The following is a 12910-nucleotide window of genomic DNA, read 5'->3' as shown; positions in this document are numbered from 1 at the left end:
GAGACGCGAACCCGGTTCCCCAGATTACGAGACTACTGCTCTTAACCACTTCACCACACTGGCTCTCAGTGGTTCCATAAGGCCAATGGGAATCTACACTTGTTATTTTCTTTCTCTAACAGTAGCCAGCACCTGGGCACCCCACCCCAAAGAAAAACAATGCCTGGCAAATCAAAAATGGAGGCGAGTTTTAAAAAAGCCATTTGATATAGAAGAGTCAGGGGAGAATAATCGGTTCAGAGTTTAAAATTCTCCTCGGTTAAGTCGCAATCCTATTTACACCACACACACAACTCAAAATTTGTTCCGATTTCTGTGCATGAAATGAAATGAAATTAACGGGATGGGCAAAAAATGTAGCCCCTGAATAGTTTTCCTTTCTGTCTGCAAGTTTTCAAGTTTCCTTGCAAACGTGAGGATTGGAAAGGTTAAAAAGGACTCTGTCCACATTAATCCGGCTTAATGAACTGCTAACAGATAGCCTCCATCATGAAAAGGCATGGAAGCCAGCACCTATTAAGAGGTGAAGGCAAAACTCAAAAATGTGGCAAAAGAAGCTTCTGAATAGACTTTGCCCCAACTCAGACAAGCCCTGGGGGAAAGAGAAAGCAGCTGCCTTGATTTCCTCCTGAAATTTGCTTGAGAGAGGCCACCGTGATCTGTTGCACACTCACCTGGACAGCAACATAGGCTACCCCGAGATAGGCAGCAATGCAGAGAGCCAGGAGGAGATCAAAGATGGCAGGTTTGACCCTGGAAAACAAGCCAAGTTTAGACGTGCGCACATTGCGGAGTCCCTTAAAGCACACACTTCACGCCCTCCTGCACCATTTCCACAGAAATTGGTGGATTACAAAGTGAATGAGTAACAGGAATACAAAGTCACCCTTTGAAGAGGGGAATGTTTTCTGAACACACACCCCGCTGGAGTTGCTCATGTTCAGGTGGGTGCTACTCAGAAAGGCCCGTACCAGCTCCTCTCCCAGAGCGCCCTCCCCTCTTCTCCCTCTGGAAAGAAGAGTGTCCAATTTGCAGCGTCTGCCCCTCCCCACACGCTCTCCCTCCTGCTCAGGGTCAGGTACACGACCAGTCTGAGAAGGCTTGCTTCTGACTCCTCTCTGTTGGGTGGGAAACAGATGGTGCATGGAGTGACACCCAGCCCTGTCTGCTGGATTTAACCCCTATTTAACCCCTTCTGCAACCTGCTGGCTGGGGATGATGCCATCGCAGGCCATAACATCTGGCGAGTCCCAAGTTTGAGAAGGCTGCCTTGATACGTTGGATAGGTTGGAGAGTGAGAGTGTGTATGAGAGAGGAGCATAAATGGCTGGGGAGGAAGGAGGAATCACTTGACGCTTCCTCCTTGGCTGGTCTGTGTGTGTGGTTTGGGAGCTGCACGGCCAGGGAAAAAACAATGCTATCCAGGGTTGTAAAGACTGCAGAGAGAATAATTGGGTGCACTCTTCCCACCTTGGATCAAATCTATGCAGCCAGGTGCCATAAGAAAGCGGCAGAGATAGCACAGGATAGTACGCACCCCGGAAATGATCTCTTTCAGCTTCTGCCTTCTGGAAGAAGGTATAGGGTTATAAAGGCCAGGACTAGCCGCCTGAGAAACAGCTTCTACGCAAATGCAATTCTGGCTCTAAACGCAGCATAAGGGGTCTCTATAGTATAATGTGGGACGCGGGTGGCGCTGTGGGTAAAAGCCTCAGCGCCTAGGGCTTGCCGATCGAAAGGTCGGCGGTTCGAATCCCTGCGGCGGGGTGCGCTCCCGTTGTTCGGTCCCAGCGCCTGCCAACCTAGCAGTTCGAAAGCACCTCCGGGTGCAAGTAGATAAATAGGGACCGCTTACTAGCGGGAAGGTAAACGGCGTTTCCGTGTGCGGCTCTGGCTTGCCAGAGCAGCGATGTCACGCTGGCCACGTAACCCGGAAGTGTCTCCGGACAGCGCTGGCCCCCGGCCTCTTGAGTGAGATGGGCGCACAACCCTAGAGTCTGTCAAGACTGGCCCGTATGGGCAGGGGTACCTTTACCTTTACTTATAGTATAATGTATTTTAAAATGGGGTTTTAGAGTTTTTAGGGGTTTTTGAATGTTTTATGTAGTTTTTATGTAGTTTTATATAGTTTTTATGTAGTTTTATGTAGTTTTGTGGTAGTTTTATGTAGTTTTTATGTAGTTTTTCAATTTCATTGTTCTGCATGGGACAATGACAATAAAGATATTGTATATCCTCAGAGCCTGTGTATTCAAAGCAGGGCAATGCCAGCACCACAAGGTGGGAGAAAAGGCTGACCACATTCCTGGGCCCAAGAGGAATCTGCACAGAACATTTCCCAATTCTTTCTGTGGGGCAACAGGTTGATATTAAGAGTTCTTTCTCCCCACCCCACACAGGCCAAGCCCTAGAACACAGGCCTTTGAGGGGGCCTCTGATCTCAGGGCAAAGAAATACAAAACAAGGTTGCCTGTACTTACCTATAAGCATTCATTACTTGCTTCAACTGGTCGTAGAAAACGAACTCGGGGTCCCTGCATGGGGTTTAGAAAAAGAGGGGCGCCGAATTAACTTGTTAATGTTTTTAAAACAGTTGTGCCTTTGAAAGTCACAACACAACACAGTAAGCTGTAGAAATACACGGGGGTGCCTTATGTACAGAGTCTGATCTAGCTCATCCTAAATACTAATAATCTAAACAAAAAAATTCCTTCCAGTAGCACCTTAAAGACCAACTAAGTTAGTTCTTGGTATGAGCTTTCGTGTGCATGCACACTTCTTCAGATACACACAGTGTGCATGCACACACAGTGTGCATGCACACAAAAGCTCATACCAAGAACTAACTTAGTTGGTCTTTAAGGTGCTACTGGAAGGAATTTTTTTGTTTTGACTATGGCAGACCAACACGGCTACCTATCTGTAACTGGAACTAATAATCTAACTAAGCTGCCTGAGGGAAGAGCTGTGGGGCTGGAGCTGCCTTGATCCCCATTGCCAGCTCTGCTGGATCTGACCCGAGAGGAGAAGTGCTCCTGGGGAGGAACAGGCAACCAGCCCCACCAAGCTCCCATCCTCCTCCTGCGAGGACTCCAACTGCCCTCAAGACTCAGACGGTGCGACAGAATCTGCAGTGGCGTCCCAGACTGGTCACCCTGGGTCTCGTCTGTGGAGGACGAATGGTTCCGGAGGGGGGGGGAGTTGCTCGTTATCAGGGGCAGGAGACCCAGAACTGCCACGGACATCGGTGGGGAGCTGCTGCTCTTAACCGTGGTAGAAGAAGGGGAAACTTTAATAACTTGGGCTTCAGACTGCTCTTTCCTCCTCCCTTCTATTTATTTCTCCTTGTGTGCCATGCCTTTTAAATATGATTTTTATTAAATTTTCTGTTTTACAATTTCAGATAAACATTTTACATGCTTAAGATATCAATGACTTCCCTTCTCTTTCCATGGTTCATTCTGCATATCATAAATTCCTGCATATTTTACAAAAACTATACTGATCGGTTTTCCATTATTACATCCATCAAAACTTATTTATACTATTGAATTTATCTTAATGCTGCCAGCGTTTGCAGCTGTACAATTATTTTCCATACATTCAATAAATATTTTCCAATCTTCTTTATATGTATGCTCTTCTTGTTCTCTTATTCTATATATTAAGTCTGCAAGTTGTGCATAGTCTGTCCACGTAAGTTGCCAATCTTTTTTGGTTGGGACCTTGCTCGTTTTCCATTTTGGGGCTAACAAAACATGGGCCGCAGCAGAAGCATACATAAATACCATATTTTTCTGTGTATAAGACGACCCCTATTTTTTTTTAACCCAAAATTAAGAAATTAAGTTGTTTAGCTTTTTGGGGTGGGGGGTGGGGGAGGTCACTTCCGCCAATCGCGCACCCGCCTGCCCGCCACTGCCGATCGCTTGCCACAGCAACTGCCCACTGCCCACCTGGCCGCAGCCACCAATTGTCTGCCCACTCGCTGCCACCAACAGCCCACCCGCCCACTTGCTGCAGCCACCAATCTCCTGCTCAATTGCAGCAGCCACAACCAATCGCCAGCAGGCCTTGCTGCAGCCACCAATCACCCACCCAATCGCCGCTGCCAATCTCCTGCTTGCTGCTGCCAATAAGCGCACGCCCCCCCCCCCCCCCGCATTCACTATTCGTGTATAAGACGACACTCAATTTTTGCCTTTTTTTTTTTTTGGCAAAAAGCAACGTCTGATACACAGAAAAATACGGTAACCTTTTTTGACACCTGGGAATTTCAGACTGAGTTATCCTCAACAGACTCTGGTTTTGGTGGGAAAGTATTTTAAAACATTTTTTTCGATTCATCATGGATCATTTCCCAATACAGTGGTACCTTGGGTTAAGAACTTAATTCGTTCTAGAGGTTCGTTCTTAACCTGAAACTGTTCTTAGCCTGAAGTACCACTTTAGCTAATGGGGCCTCCCGCTGCCGCCATAGCACAATTTCTGTTCTCATCCTGAAGCAAAGGTAACATTTCTGGGTTAGCAGAGTATGTAACCTGAAGCGTATGTAACCCAAGGTACCACTGTACTCTTTTACCCAAAAGCTCCTACACCTCTTGGTAGTTTGTGTAGGAATACCTGTTTGAGTGCTAGATGCACAGATGTGGGTTCAGTCACACACCTTATAAGAGAGCAAGCTTTGTTTCCTGCTACTCCAGAGGGGAGAACCTGAACCAGTGGATTCAAACACAATGAAGGGAGATTCCAGCTCAATACAGTGGTGCCCCGCAAGACGAATGCCTCGCAAGACGGAAAACCGTTTTCCCCCCGCTTCCCCCCCCCTTTTTCTAAGCCGCTAATAGCCTTTTAGCAGCTAATCCGCTAAGCCTTTAATAGCCGCTAAGCCGCTAAACCGCTAATAGCGCTAATCCGCTAATAGGGTTGCTTCGCAAGACGAAAAAACCGCTAGACGAAGAGAATTGCGGAACGGATTCTTTTCGTCTTGCGAGGCACCGCTGTATTAGGAATAACTTTCCGAGGGTTAAGAGCTGTTGGACAGCGGAACAGAAAAGCTCGGAAGATGGCGGTGGCCTCTCCTTCATGGGAGGATTTTAAGCACAGGTTGGATGGCCATCTGCCAGGAATTCATTAGCTGTGACTCCTGCATTGCAGGGGGTTGTCCTAGATGCCCTTGGTAATTTCAAACATTTATTTCAATTCATTATAAATCATTTCCCAATACTCTTTTACCTTGTTACATGTCCATGCCATGCTTTTCTAAAGGGGTGTCTGAATACTGATTTTTGTAAGCCACTCTCAAAGCTTTTCTGGCTAAAGAGCAGAGTATACAGTGGTGCCCCACAAGACGAATGCCTCGCAAGACGGAAAACCCGCTAGACGAAAGGGTTTTCCGTTTTTGAGTTGCTTCGCAAGACGATTTTCCCTATGGGCTTGCTTCGCAAGACGAAACGTCTTGCTAGTCTTGCGATTTTCCCCCCGCTCCCCCCCCCTTTTTCTAAGCCGCTAAGCCTTTAATAGCCGCTAAGCCGCTAAACCGCTAATAGCGCTAATCCGCTTAGCCGCTAATAGGGTTGCTTCGCAAGACGAAAAAACCGCTAGACGAAGAGAATCGCGGAACGGATTCTTTTCGTCTTGCGAGGCACCACTGTAAATGCCATCAATAAATAAGAAACCAGCTGGGCCCTGAACCAGGACCACCCAGTCTTTCCTGCAGATGCTTTTTACTAGGTCACCTCTCTGTGCCACCCTGTCTCTAACCACGTCAACAAGGGTGTGTGTGTGTGTGTGGATATTGAGGGCAGTTAACAGCACAAAAGAGCACCAGAGCAGAACAGGGAAAAGAGCAAAGGGCAGCCCTGCTCTTACCGCTTGTCTGCCTTCACGTGATGCTGCTTGACGTCTTTCAGGTAGCGGCTCATGTAATATTCCAGAGTGTTGATGAAAGTGCTGTCTTTGTCGACCAGCTGAGCGGCCCTTGGCTGACTGGTGAGCCAGTCCATCACCGACTCCATCTGTTCCTGCTGGATCTGCTACAGAAGCAAGGGGGGGGGGGAGGGAGACAGGCAGTCGGTCTGCACTGCAGATTAAACCCCCCCACCACCCTCAGGCTTCCCCTTGCCCTGTGGGGAAGAGACCCCACTAGCAAGGCATGCTTACCATCTGTTCTGTGAAGATCTGGAGGTCAACAGGTACTCCCTAGAGGAACAGACACAATGGAGAGTTTTCATCTATAAAACACATTGGGAATTTTAGGCATCCTGCTACCTTTTTGTTTTTTGAAGGCAGCCCCTGCTCACGGGCTTTCAATGCAAGAGACACAACCCGAAAGGGGAGAAGGATGGAGAGGGAAGAGAAAAACAAGCACCAATTCTTAAAGTTATGTGATGTGGGAGCGAGGTGCTCTCCGTGTCCTAATTTTGTTAGCAGCAATGAATGAATACCAACCGCAAATAAAGATAAAGGTAAAGGGACCCCTGACCATTAGGTCCAGTCGTGACCGACTCTGGGGTTGTGGCACTCATCATGCTCTATAGGCCGAGGGAGCCGGTGTACAGCTTCCGGGTCATGTGGCCAGCATGACTAAGCCGCTTCTGGCGAACCAGAGCAGTGCACGGAAACGCCGTTTACCTTCCCACCGGAGTGGTACCTATTTATCTGCTTGCACTTTGACGTGCTTTCAAACTGCTAGGTTGGCAGGAGCAGGGACCGAGCAACGGGAGCTCACCCCGTCGCGGGGATTCGAACCGCCTACCTTCTGATCGGCAAGTCCTAGGCTCTGTGGTTTAACCCACAGTGCCACCTGCGTCCCTACCAACCGCAAAAATGTTAGGCAAACTTGGCAGCTTCAAGGTTTTTGGCCTTGATCGCTAAATACAAGTCAAACAAGCGTGCTAAATTAGACCACTCCCTGGGAAAGCAGAAGAAAAAAATCCCAGTGCAAATCACTCAGTTCAAAATTTTCTGGGAAAGCACACATCACTGCTCATGCTATAAGTGCAAGATAATGTGAGGCACTCCTGACCCTGGGTTTCCAGCCAGGCAGGCATGGCTTCTTCCAGAATAGCCTTTCTGAACAACCCTGCAGCCCTCAACGGTCAGTTCAGTGGCTGCTGAGCACACTTAATCCATGTAGTGCTGTCTTGGGTTGGGTTTTTCTGGTCCCTCATTAGGGCTCTCCCCTCCCCGCGAGCATAAAATTTCTTTTGCTCCCCATGGAGCATGCTAATATTCCCTCCTTGTTTCTCAAGAGCCTTGTTTTGGCAACATGCTCCTCGTAACTCAGCACCTGAGTGCGATGTTAGTGTATCTGATAATCACAACCAAGACCAGGGATGGTTTAGGGGAGGAAAAGAACCAAATGGAGCTGGTCTTTCAGAATGGCCCCGTTGCCCCTTCTTTCCGGCCAGGTCAAGTGGCAGCCTACAGCTAACAGTTGACAGAGTGGGCCCTGCTGCCCTATCAGCCCCTCGGCTGCAATCGGTGGAATGGCTGCTAACAGTTCTGGGAGGGGGAGAGCCAGATGAGGAAATGTGATGGGGCCACGCTGAGCCTCTTCCTCTGCTGTGGCTAGCGAAAACTGCCTACAGGGAGAGCAGATGTAGAGAAAAACCCTCACCTTTTCTGTTAGGTTGTAGATAACCCGCGTCAAAGCCTCCACAACAATGCGGGTGTTGCGGGTTAGAATTTTGGGGTCGACCCGTGCCCTGCAAAGGGGAAAGGCAACAGTGGTGTCAAGAACATCTTTTCCTGGGAGGGAGGGAGAGCAGGCATTTGAACGACTGCCTACCAAGTTTCTCATTTGGGCCCCGTGTCGTGCAGTCTTCCGCCAGCAGTCCCACTTGGGCCCGAGGTCTTTAAAAAGGGACAACCAGCCCATGGTCCTCATAAACGTGGAAGGGAGCATGCAAACCGATGTCTTCCCTCAAAAAGGGGAGCAAGGCCCATACGACACAGTTCATACAGCTGGCTATCCCACCCCCCACCTTGACAGCAAGCCGATCTGCAGATGATGAAGCCTTGGGGCAGAATTCTGGGGGGAGATACTCCCAAGTGCAGTGGTAACTTTCAAGAACTGATGGCTGGCTGTGCTTGTTTTCCTCCTCCCTTTCCAACCCTTTCCCCTTTCGGCAAGGAACCATTTCAGATAATCAGGTGGCTGGGAAGGGTGCGCATGCTGCATTTTTAAAAAACGCTCCTCCGCATTAATAATGCTATATATTGATTGAGGGACGCGGGTGGTGCTATGGGTTAAACCACAGAGCCTAGGGCTTGCCGATCAGAAGGTCGGCGGTTCGAATCCCCGCGACAGGGTGAGCTCCCGTTGCTCGGTCCCTGCTCCTGCCAACCTAGCAGTTCGAAAGCACGTCAAAGTGCAAGTAGATAAATAGGTACCGCTCCAGCAGGAAGGTAAACGGCGTTTCCATGTGCTGCTCTGGTTCACCAGAAGCGGCTTAGTCATGCTGGCCACATGACCCGGAAGCTGTACGCCGGCTCCCTCGGCCAATAAAGCGAGATGAGCGCCACAACCCCAGAGTCGGCCACGACTGGACCTAATGGTCAGGGATCCCTTTACCTTTATATATTGATTGATAATCTAGTTGTTAAAATCTCTCTCTCTCTCTCTCTCTCTATATATATATATATATATATATACAGTGGTACCTTGGGTTAAGTACTTAATTCATTCCGGAGGTCCGTTCTTAACGTGAAACTGCTCTTAACCTGAGACACCACTTTAGCTAAAGGGGCCTCCTGCTGCCGCCACACGATGTCTGTTCTCATCCTGAAGCTAAGTTCTTAACCCGAGGTACTATTTCTGGCTTAGCTGAGTCTGTAACCTGAAGCATATGTAACCCGAGGTACCACTGTATATATATGAACGCAAGTATAGCCCTGCTGGATGTGGTAAATGGCCCATTTCGTCCAGCAGCCTGTTTTCGCAGTGGCCAACCAAATGCACCAATGGGAAATCTGCAAGCAGGACCCAAACACAAGAGCATTCTTGCCTCCTGCCGTTTCTAACAACTGTTATTGAGAAGCATCATTGCCTCCAACCATGGTCTAACTCTCTTTTAAAGACATCCAAGTTGGTGGCCCTCCCTACCTGCTGTGGGAGGGAGGTCCAGAGTTTAACTATGTGCTATGTGTTAACTATGCACAGTAGGAAAGTTAGGACACCAGTAAGAACTCTAAGAAGGTCGCGGGTGGCGCTGTGGGTAAAAGCCTCAGTGCCTAGGGCTTGCCGATCGAAAGGTTGGCGGTTCGAATCCCCGCAGCGGGGTGCGCTCCTGTTGCTCGGTCCCAGCGCCTGCCAACCTAGCAGTTCGAAAGCACCCCCGGGTGCAAGTAGATAAATAGGGACCGCTTACCAGCGGGAAGGTAAACGGCGTTTCCGTGTGCGGCTCTGGCTCGCCAGAGCAGTGATGTCACGCTGGCCACGTGACCCGGAAGTGTCTGCGGACAGCGCTGGCCCCCGGCCTCTTAAGTGAGATGGGCAGACAACCCCAGAGTCTGTCAAGACTGGCCCGTATGGGCAGGGGTACCTTTACCTTTAAGAACTGATAATTACATGCAGGGCGTTTGCCACCCCAAACTGGTGTTAACAACAACAAGAAGAAGAGTTTGGATTTGATATCCCGCTTTATCACTACCCGAAGGAGTCTCAAAGCGGCTAACATTCTCCTTTCCCTTCCTCCCCCACAACAAGCACTCTGTGAGGTGAGTGGGGCTGAGAGACTTCAGAGAAGTGTGACTGGCCCAAGGTCACCCAGCAGCTGCAGGTGGAGGAGCAGGGATGCGAACCCGGTTACCCAGATTACGAGTCTATCGCTCTGAACCTGCAGGGGTTGCCGGACTACAACATCCCATCATCCCTGTTGGGTGCTGGTGCTGACAGTGGGTTGGGTCCCAACAACATCCAGAGGGCCAGCATGGCTTCCCCACCCCTACTTCATACCACGACTGAGGGCCAAACTGGAAGTCACCACTGGCACACTTTTCACACACAACGGAGGGCATGCTACTGGACTTGCGCAAGGAATTCCGGTTCCAGAGAAACGTACAAAGCTTTTCGTACAAAATGCCTCTGCACCCACCCACTGCTACGTTGCAGTGAGTCTGGGAGGGAGACAGAGACAGAAAGAGAAACGATAGAAGAGCCTAAGCCCGTCCTGCCAGATCATAGAGCATTCAGACATGCAGGCTCTTTGCCTCCCAGCCAGAACTCGTGGGATTCGTGTTTAGAAGATGTGGCAACAGCTTACGTGATTTAAGAAAGGAAAAATGGCTACACTTCCCCCTGCATAACTTTTGACTGCCAACAGGTAATATTAAGTCTCCACTGCTAAATGCAATCTCACATGTTCAGCTCCTGAGCCAAATGGCAGCCCTCCAAGTTTATGCCCTATGGAATGGCTGTAAGCTTGATGACAGAGCACCTGCTGTGCCAGGAGAAGGATCCAGGTTCAAACCCTGAATCTCCAGTTAGGGCTGGGGGAAAAAGGAAAAAGGTAAAGGACCCCTGGACGGTTAAGCCCAGTCAAAGGTGACTATAGGGTTGCAGCGCTCATCTTGCTTTCAGGCAGAGGGAGCTGATGTTGGTCCACAGACAGCTTTCCGGGTCATGTGGCAAGCAGGACTAAACCGCTTCTGGCGCAACGGGACACCGTGACGGAAACCAGAGCGCATGGAAACGCTGTTTACCTTCCCACCGCAGCGGTACCTATTTATTTACTTGCACTGGTGTGATTTTGAACTGCTAGGTTGGCAGGAGCTGGGACCGAGCAACGGGAGCTCACTCCGTTACAGGGATTAGAACAGCCGGCCTTCTGATCGGCAAGCCCAAGAGGTTTAGCGGTTTAGATCACAGTGCCACCCACATCCTTGCTGGGAAAGGGCTCCAGTCTGAACCCCTGGAGAGCTACTGCCAGCCAGTGTGGGCAATGGTGAGTTAATGGGCCCAAATGGTTTGACTCAGTGAGAGGCAGCCTCATGTTTCCTAATGAGTTCAAGGTTCATTTTCTGATAATGATCCTAAGCTCACATGTGCAAGTAGACCAGCAGCTGAAAGCTATTGCCACCCCCTGCCAGCCCTTATTGCAGCCTCCTCACCCAGCGGCTGACCTCACGTCCATGATGCTCTTGCGCAGGCCGTCTCGGTGGCTCTCGAGGTGGGAGACGGTGAAGGCTGGGAGGCGCCGGATGGCAAAGCGCTCATGCTCCCAGGCCAGCATGTCTTCCGCGAGGTTGATTTTCTTGTGCACCATGGAGAACCTCACCTCTGGGAACTGGCTGGCAACCACCTGGGAGACAAGTCACCAGAAAGAGAGGGGTGAGGAGGCACCAAGCAACTTGCCTCCGGGGCACAGTTAGCAACTCCCTCGCAACCCTGCTTTTCTTAAAACAGGGTCTGCGCCTTTGCCATGCTGCGCAACCCCAATCTATTCCCAAAAGGGGAATAGTAGTAGTAGTAGTAATTTATTTATACCCCACCCATCTGGCTGGGTTTTCCCAGCCACTCTGGGTGGCTTCCAACAAAGATTAAAAATACATTAAAACATCCCTAAAACTTCCCTAAACAGGGCTCAGTGAGAGAGGGTCTGCTTTTCATCTCCAGCTAGGACCGGGAGAGCCTCCCTCCCTGACACCCTGGAGAGACACTGCCAGTCAGTATGGGTGATGCTGAGCTAGATGGACCAATGGACTGTTTTGAAACAGTCATGAGGACTAGAATCTTGCTTCAATTTTTAAAGGAAAGGACCGTGCCTCAGCGGCAGAGCACCCGCTTCACATTCAGCTTTCAGGTTCAGTCCTCTGCATCTTCGGGTAGGGATGGCAACTGCCCCCTGCCTGAAACCCTGTGGTTTCCAAGTCACCTTCAAAGGTAGCCCCATGTAGCCGTAGTCCAAGTGGGAGATAACCAGAACATGGACCACTCTGGCGAGACAGGGCACAGGCAGGTAGGGTCTCAGCCAGTGTACCCAATGCAGCTGGTAGACAGCTGCCCTGGACACAGAACTGACCTCTGAATCCATGACTCCCAGGCTGTGCACCTGTTCCTTTAGGTGGGCAGTTACCCCTACAGGACTGGGGAGTCCTCCACACCTGTGTCCCCCAGAAACAGTAATTCTGTAGTAAGGACAGTTGCTCCAGAAAAGGGGGAAGAGGCATCCACATTAGCCGGAGCACAGTGGGATGCTCTGCCAGGAAGGCACACTTGAGTGTTCAACTGCTGCTGCCCTCCCATCTTGCCCAACACACGCCAGCCTGACCCCCTTTGTTTACCAGCTCCAGCTCCTTCAGAAAAGCATGCTGAAGGGTCCCTTCTTTTGGAGGCTTCGAGACGTGCAGGTGGAGACTGTTCCCTCTCCCCAGAGTGTCCAGACAGAGTACGAAGGCCACGTTGTCCTGCAGCAAACTGGAATCTGAAATAAGGGGCAGTCAGGGATGTGAAATGGCCATCACCCTACAAAGAGTTACGAGGCGGGGAAGGAGGTGAAAGAGACACCCTTTGCATGCTCTTAATGCAACATGAAAAACCACTGATTGTCAGCTAAGACCAGGGATAAAGGTAAAGGGACCCCTGACCATTAGGTCCAGTCGTGACCGACTCTGGGGTTGCGCGCTCATCTCGCTCTATAGGCCGAGGGAGCCGGCCTTTGTCCGCAGACAGCTTCTGGGTCATGTGGCCAGCATGACTAAGCCGCTTCTGGCGAACCAGAGCAGCGCACGGAAACGCCGTTTACCTTCCCGCTGGAGTGGTACCTATTTATCTACTTGCACTTTGACGTGCTTTCGAACTGCTAGGTGGGCAGGAGCAGGGACCGAGCAACGGGAGCTCACCCCGTCACGGGGATTCGAACTGCCGACCTTCTGATCGGCAAGTCCCAGGCTCTGTGGTTTAACC

General features: G+C 50.3%; 1 protein-coding gene across 4 annotated transcripts in view; it reads right to left on the bottom strand.

Annotated features, from left to right (window-relative positions):
- NCLN (nicalin) overlaps positions 1-12910 on the bottom strand; it is a 28706-nt gene that overhangs the window by 1206 nt on the left and 14590 nt on the right. Inside the window, exons 8-14 of one of the 4 annotated variants that reach the window (XM_028713478.2) lie at positions 12289-12428; positions 11116-11306; positions 7622-7709; positions 6163-6201; positions 5872-6032; positions 2481-2534; positions 675-753 (exon numbers count right to left, since the gene is read on the bottom strand). In XM_028713478.2, the coding sequence (XP_028569311.2) occupies positions 675-753; positions 2481-2534; positions 5872-6032; positions 6163-6201; positions 7622-7709; positions 11116-11306; positions 12289-12428 (752 nt within the window). Of the gene's footprint in view, positions 1-674; positions 754-2480; positions 2535-5871; positions 6036-6162; positions 6202-7621; positions 7710-11115; positions 11307-12288; positions 12429-12910 lie in introns of all 4 variants that reach the window. The other 3 variants (XM_028713480.2, XM_028713477.2, XM_028713479.2) reach the window with 3 other exon arrangements.

The sequence above is a fragment of the Podarcis muralis genome, chromosome 18, assembly GCF_964188315.1.
Source record: "Podarcis muralis chromosome 18, rPodMur119.hap1.1, whole genome shotgun sequence".
Lineage (NCBI taxonomy): Eukaryota > Metazoa > Chordata > Lepidosauria > Squamata > Lacertidae > Podarcis > Podarcis muralis.
Note: the sequence above shows the minus strand (reverse complement) of the source record. Positions and strands in the feature narration are given on the sequence as shown.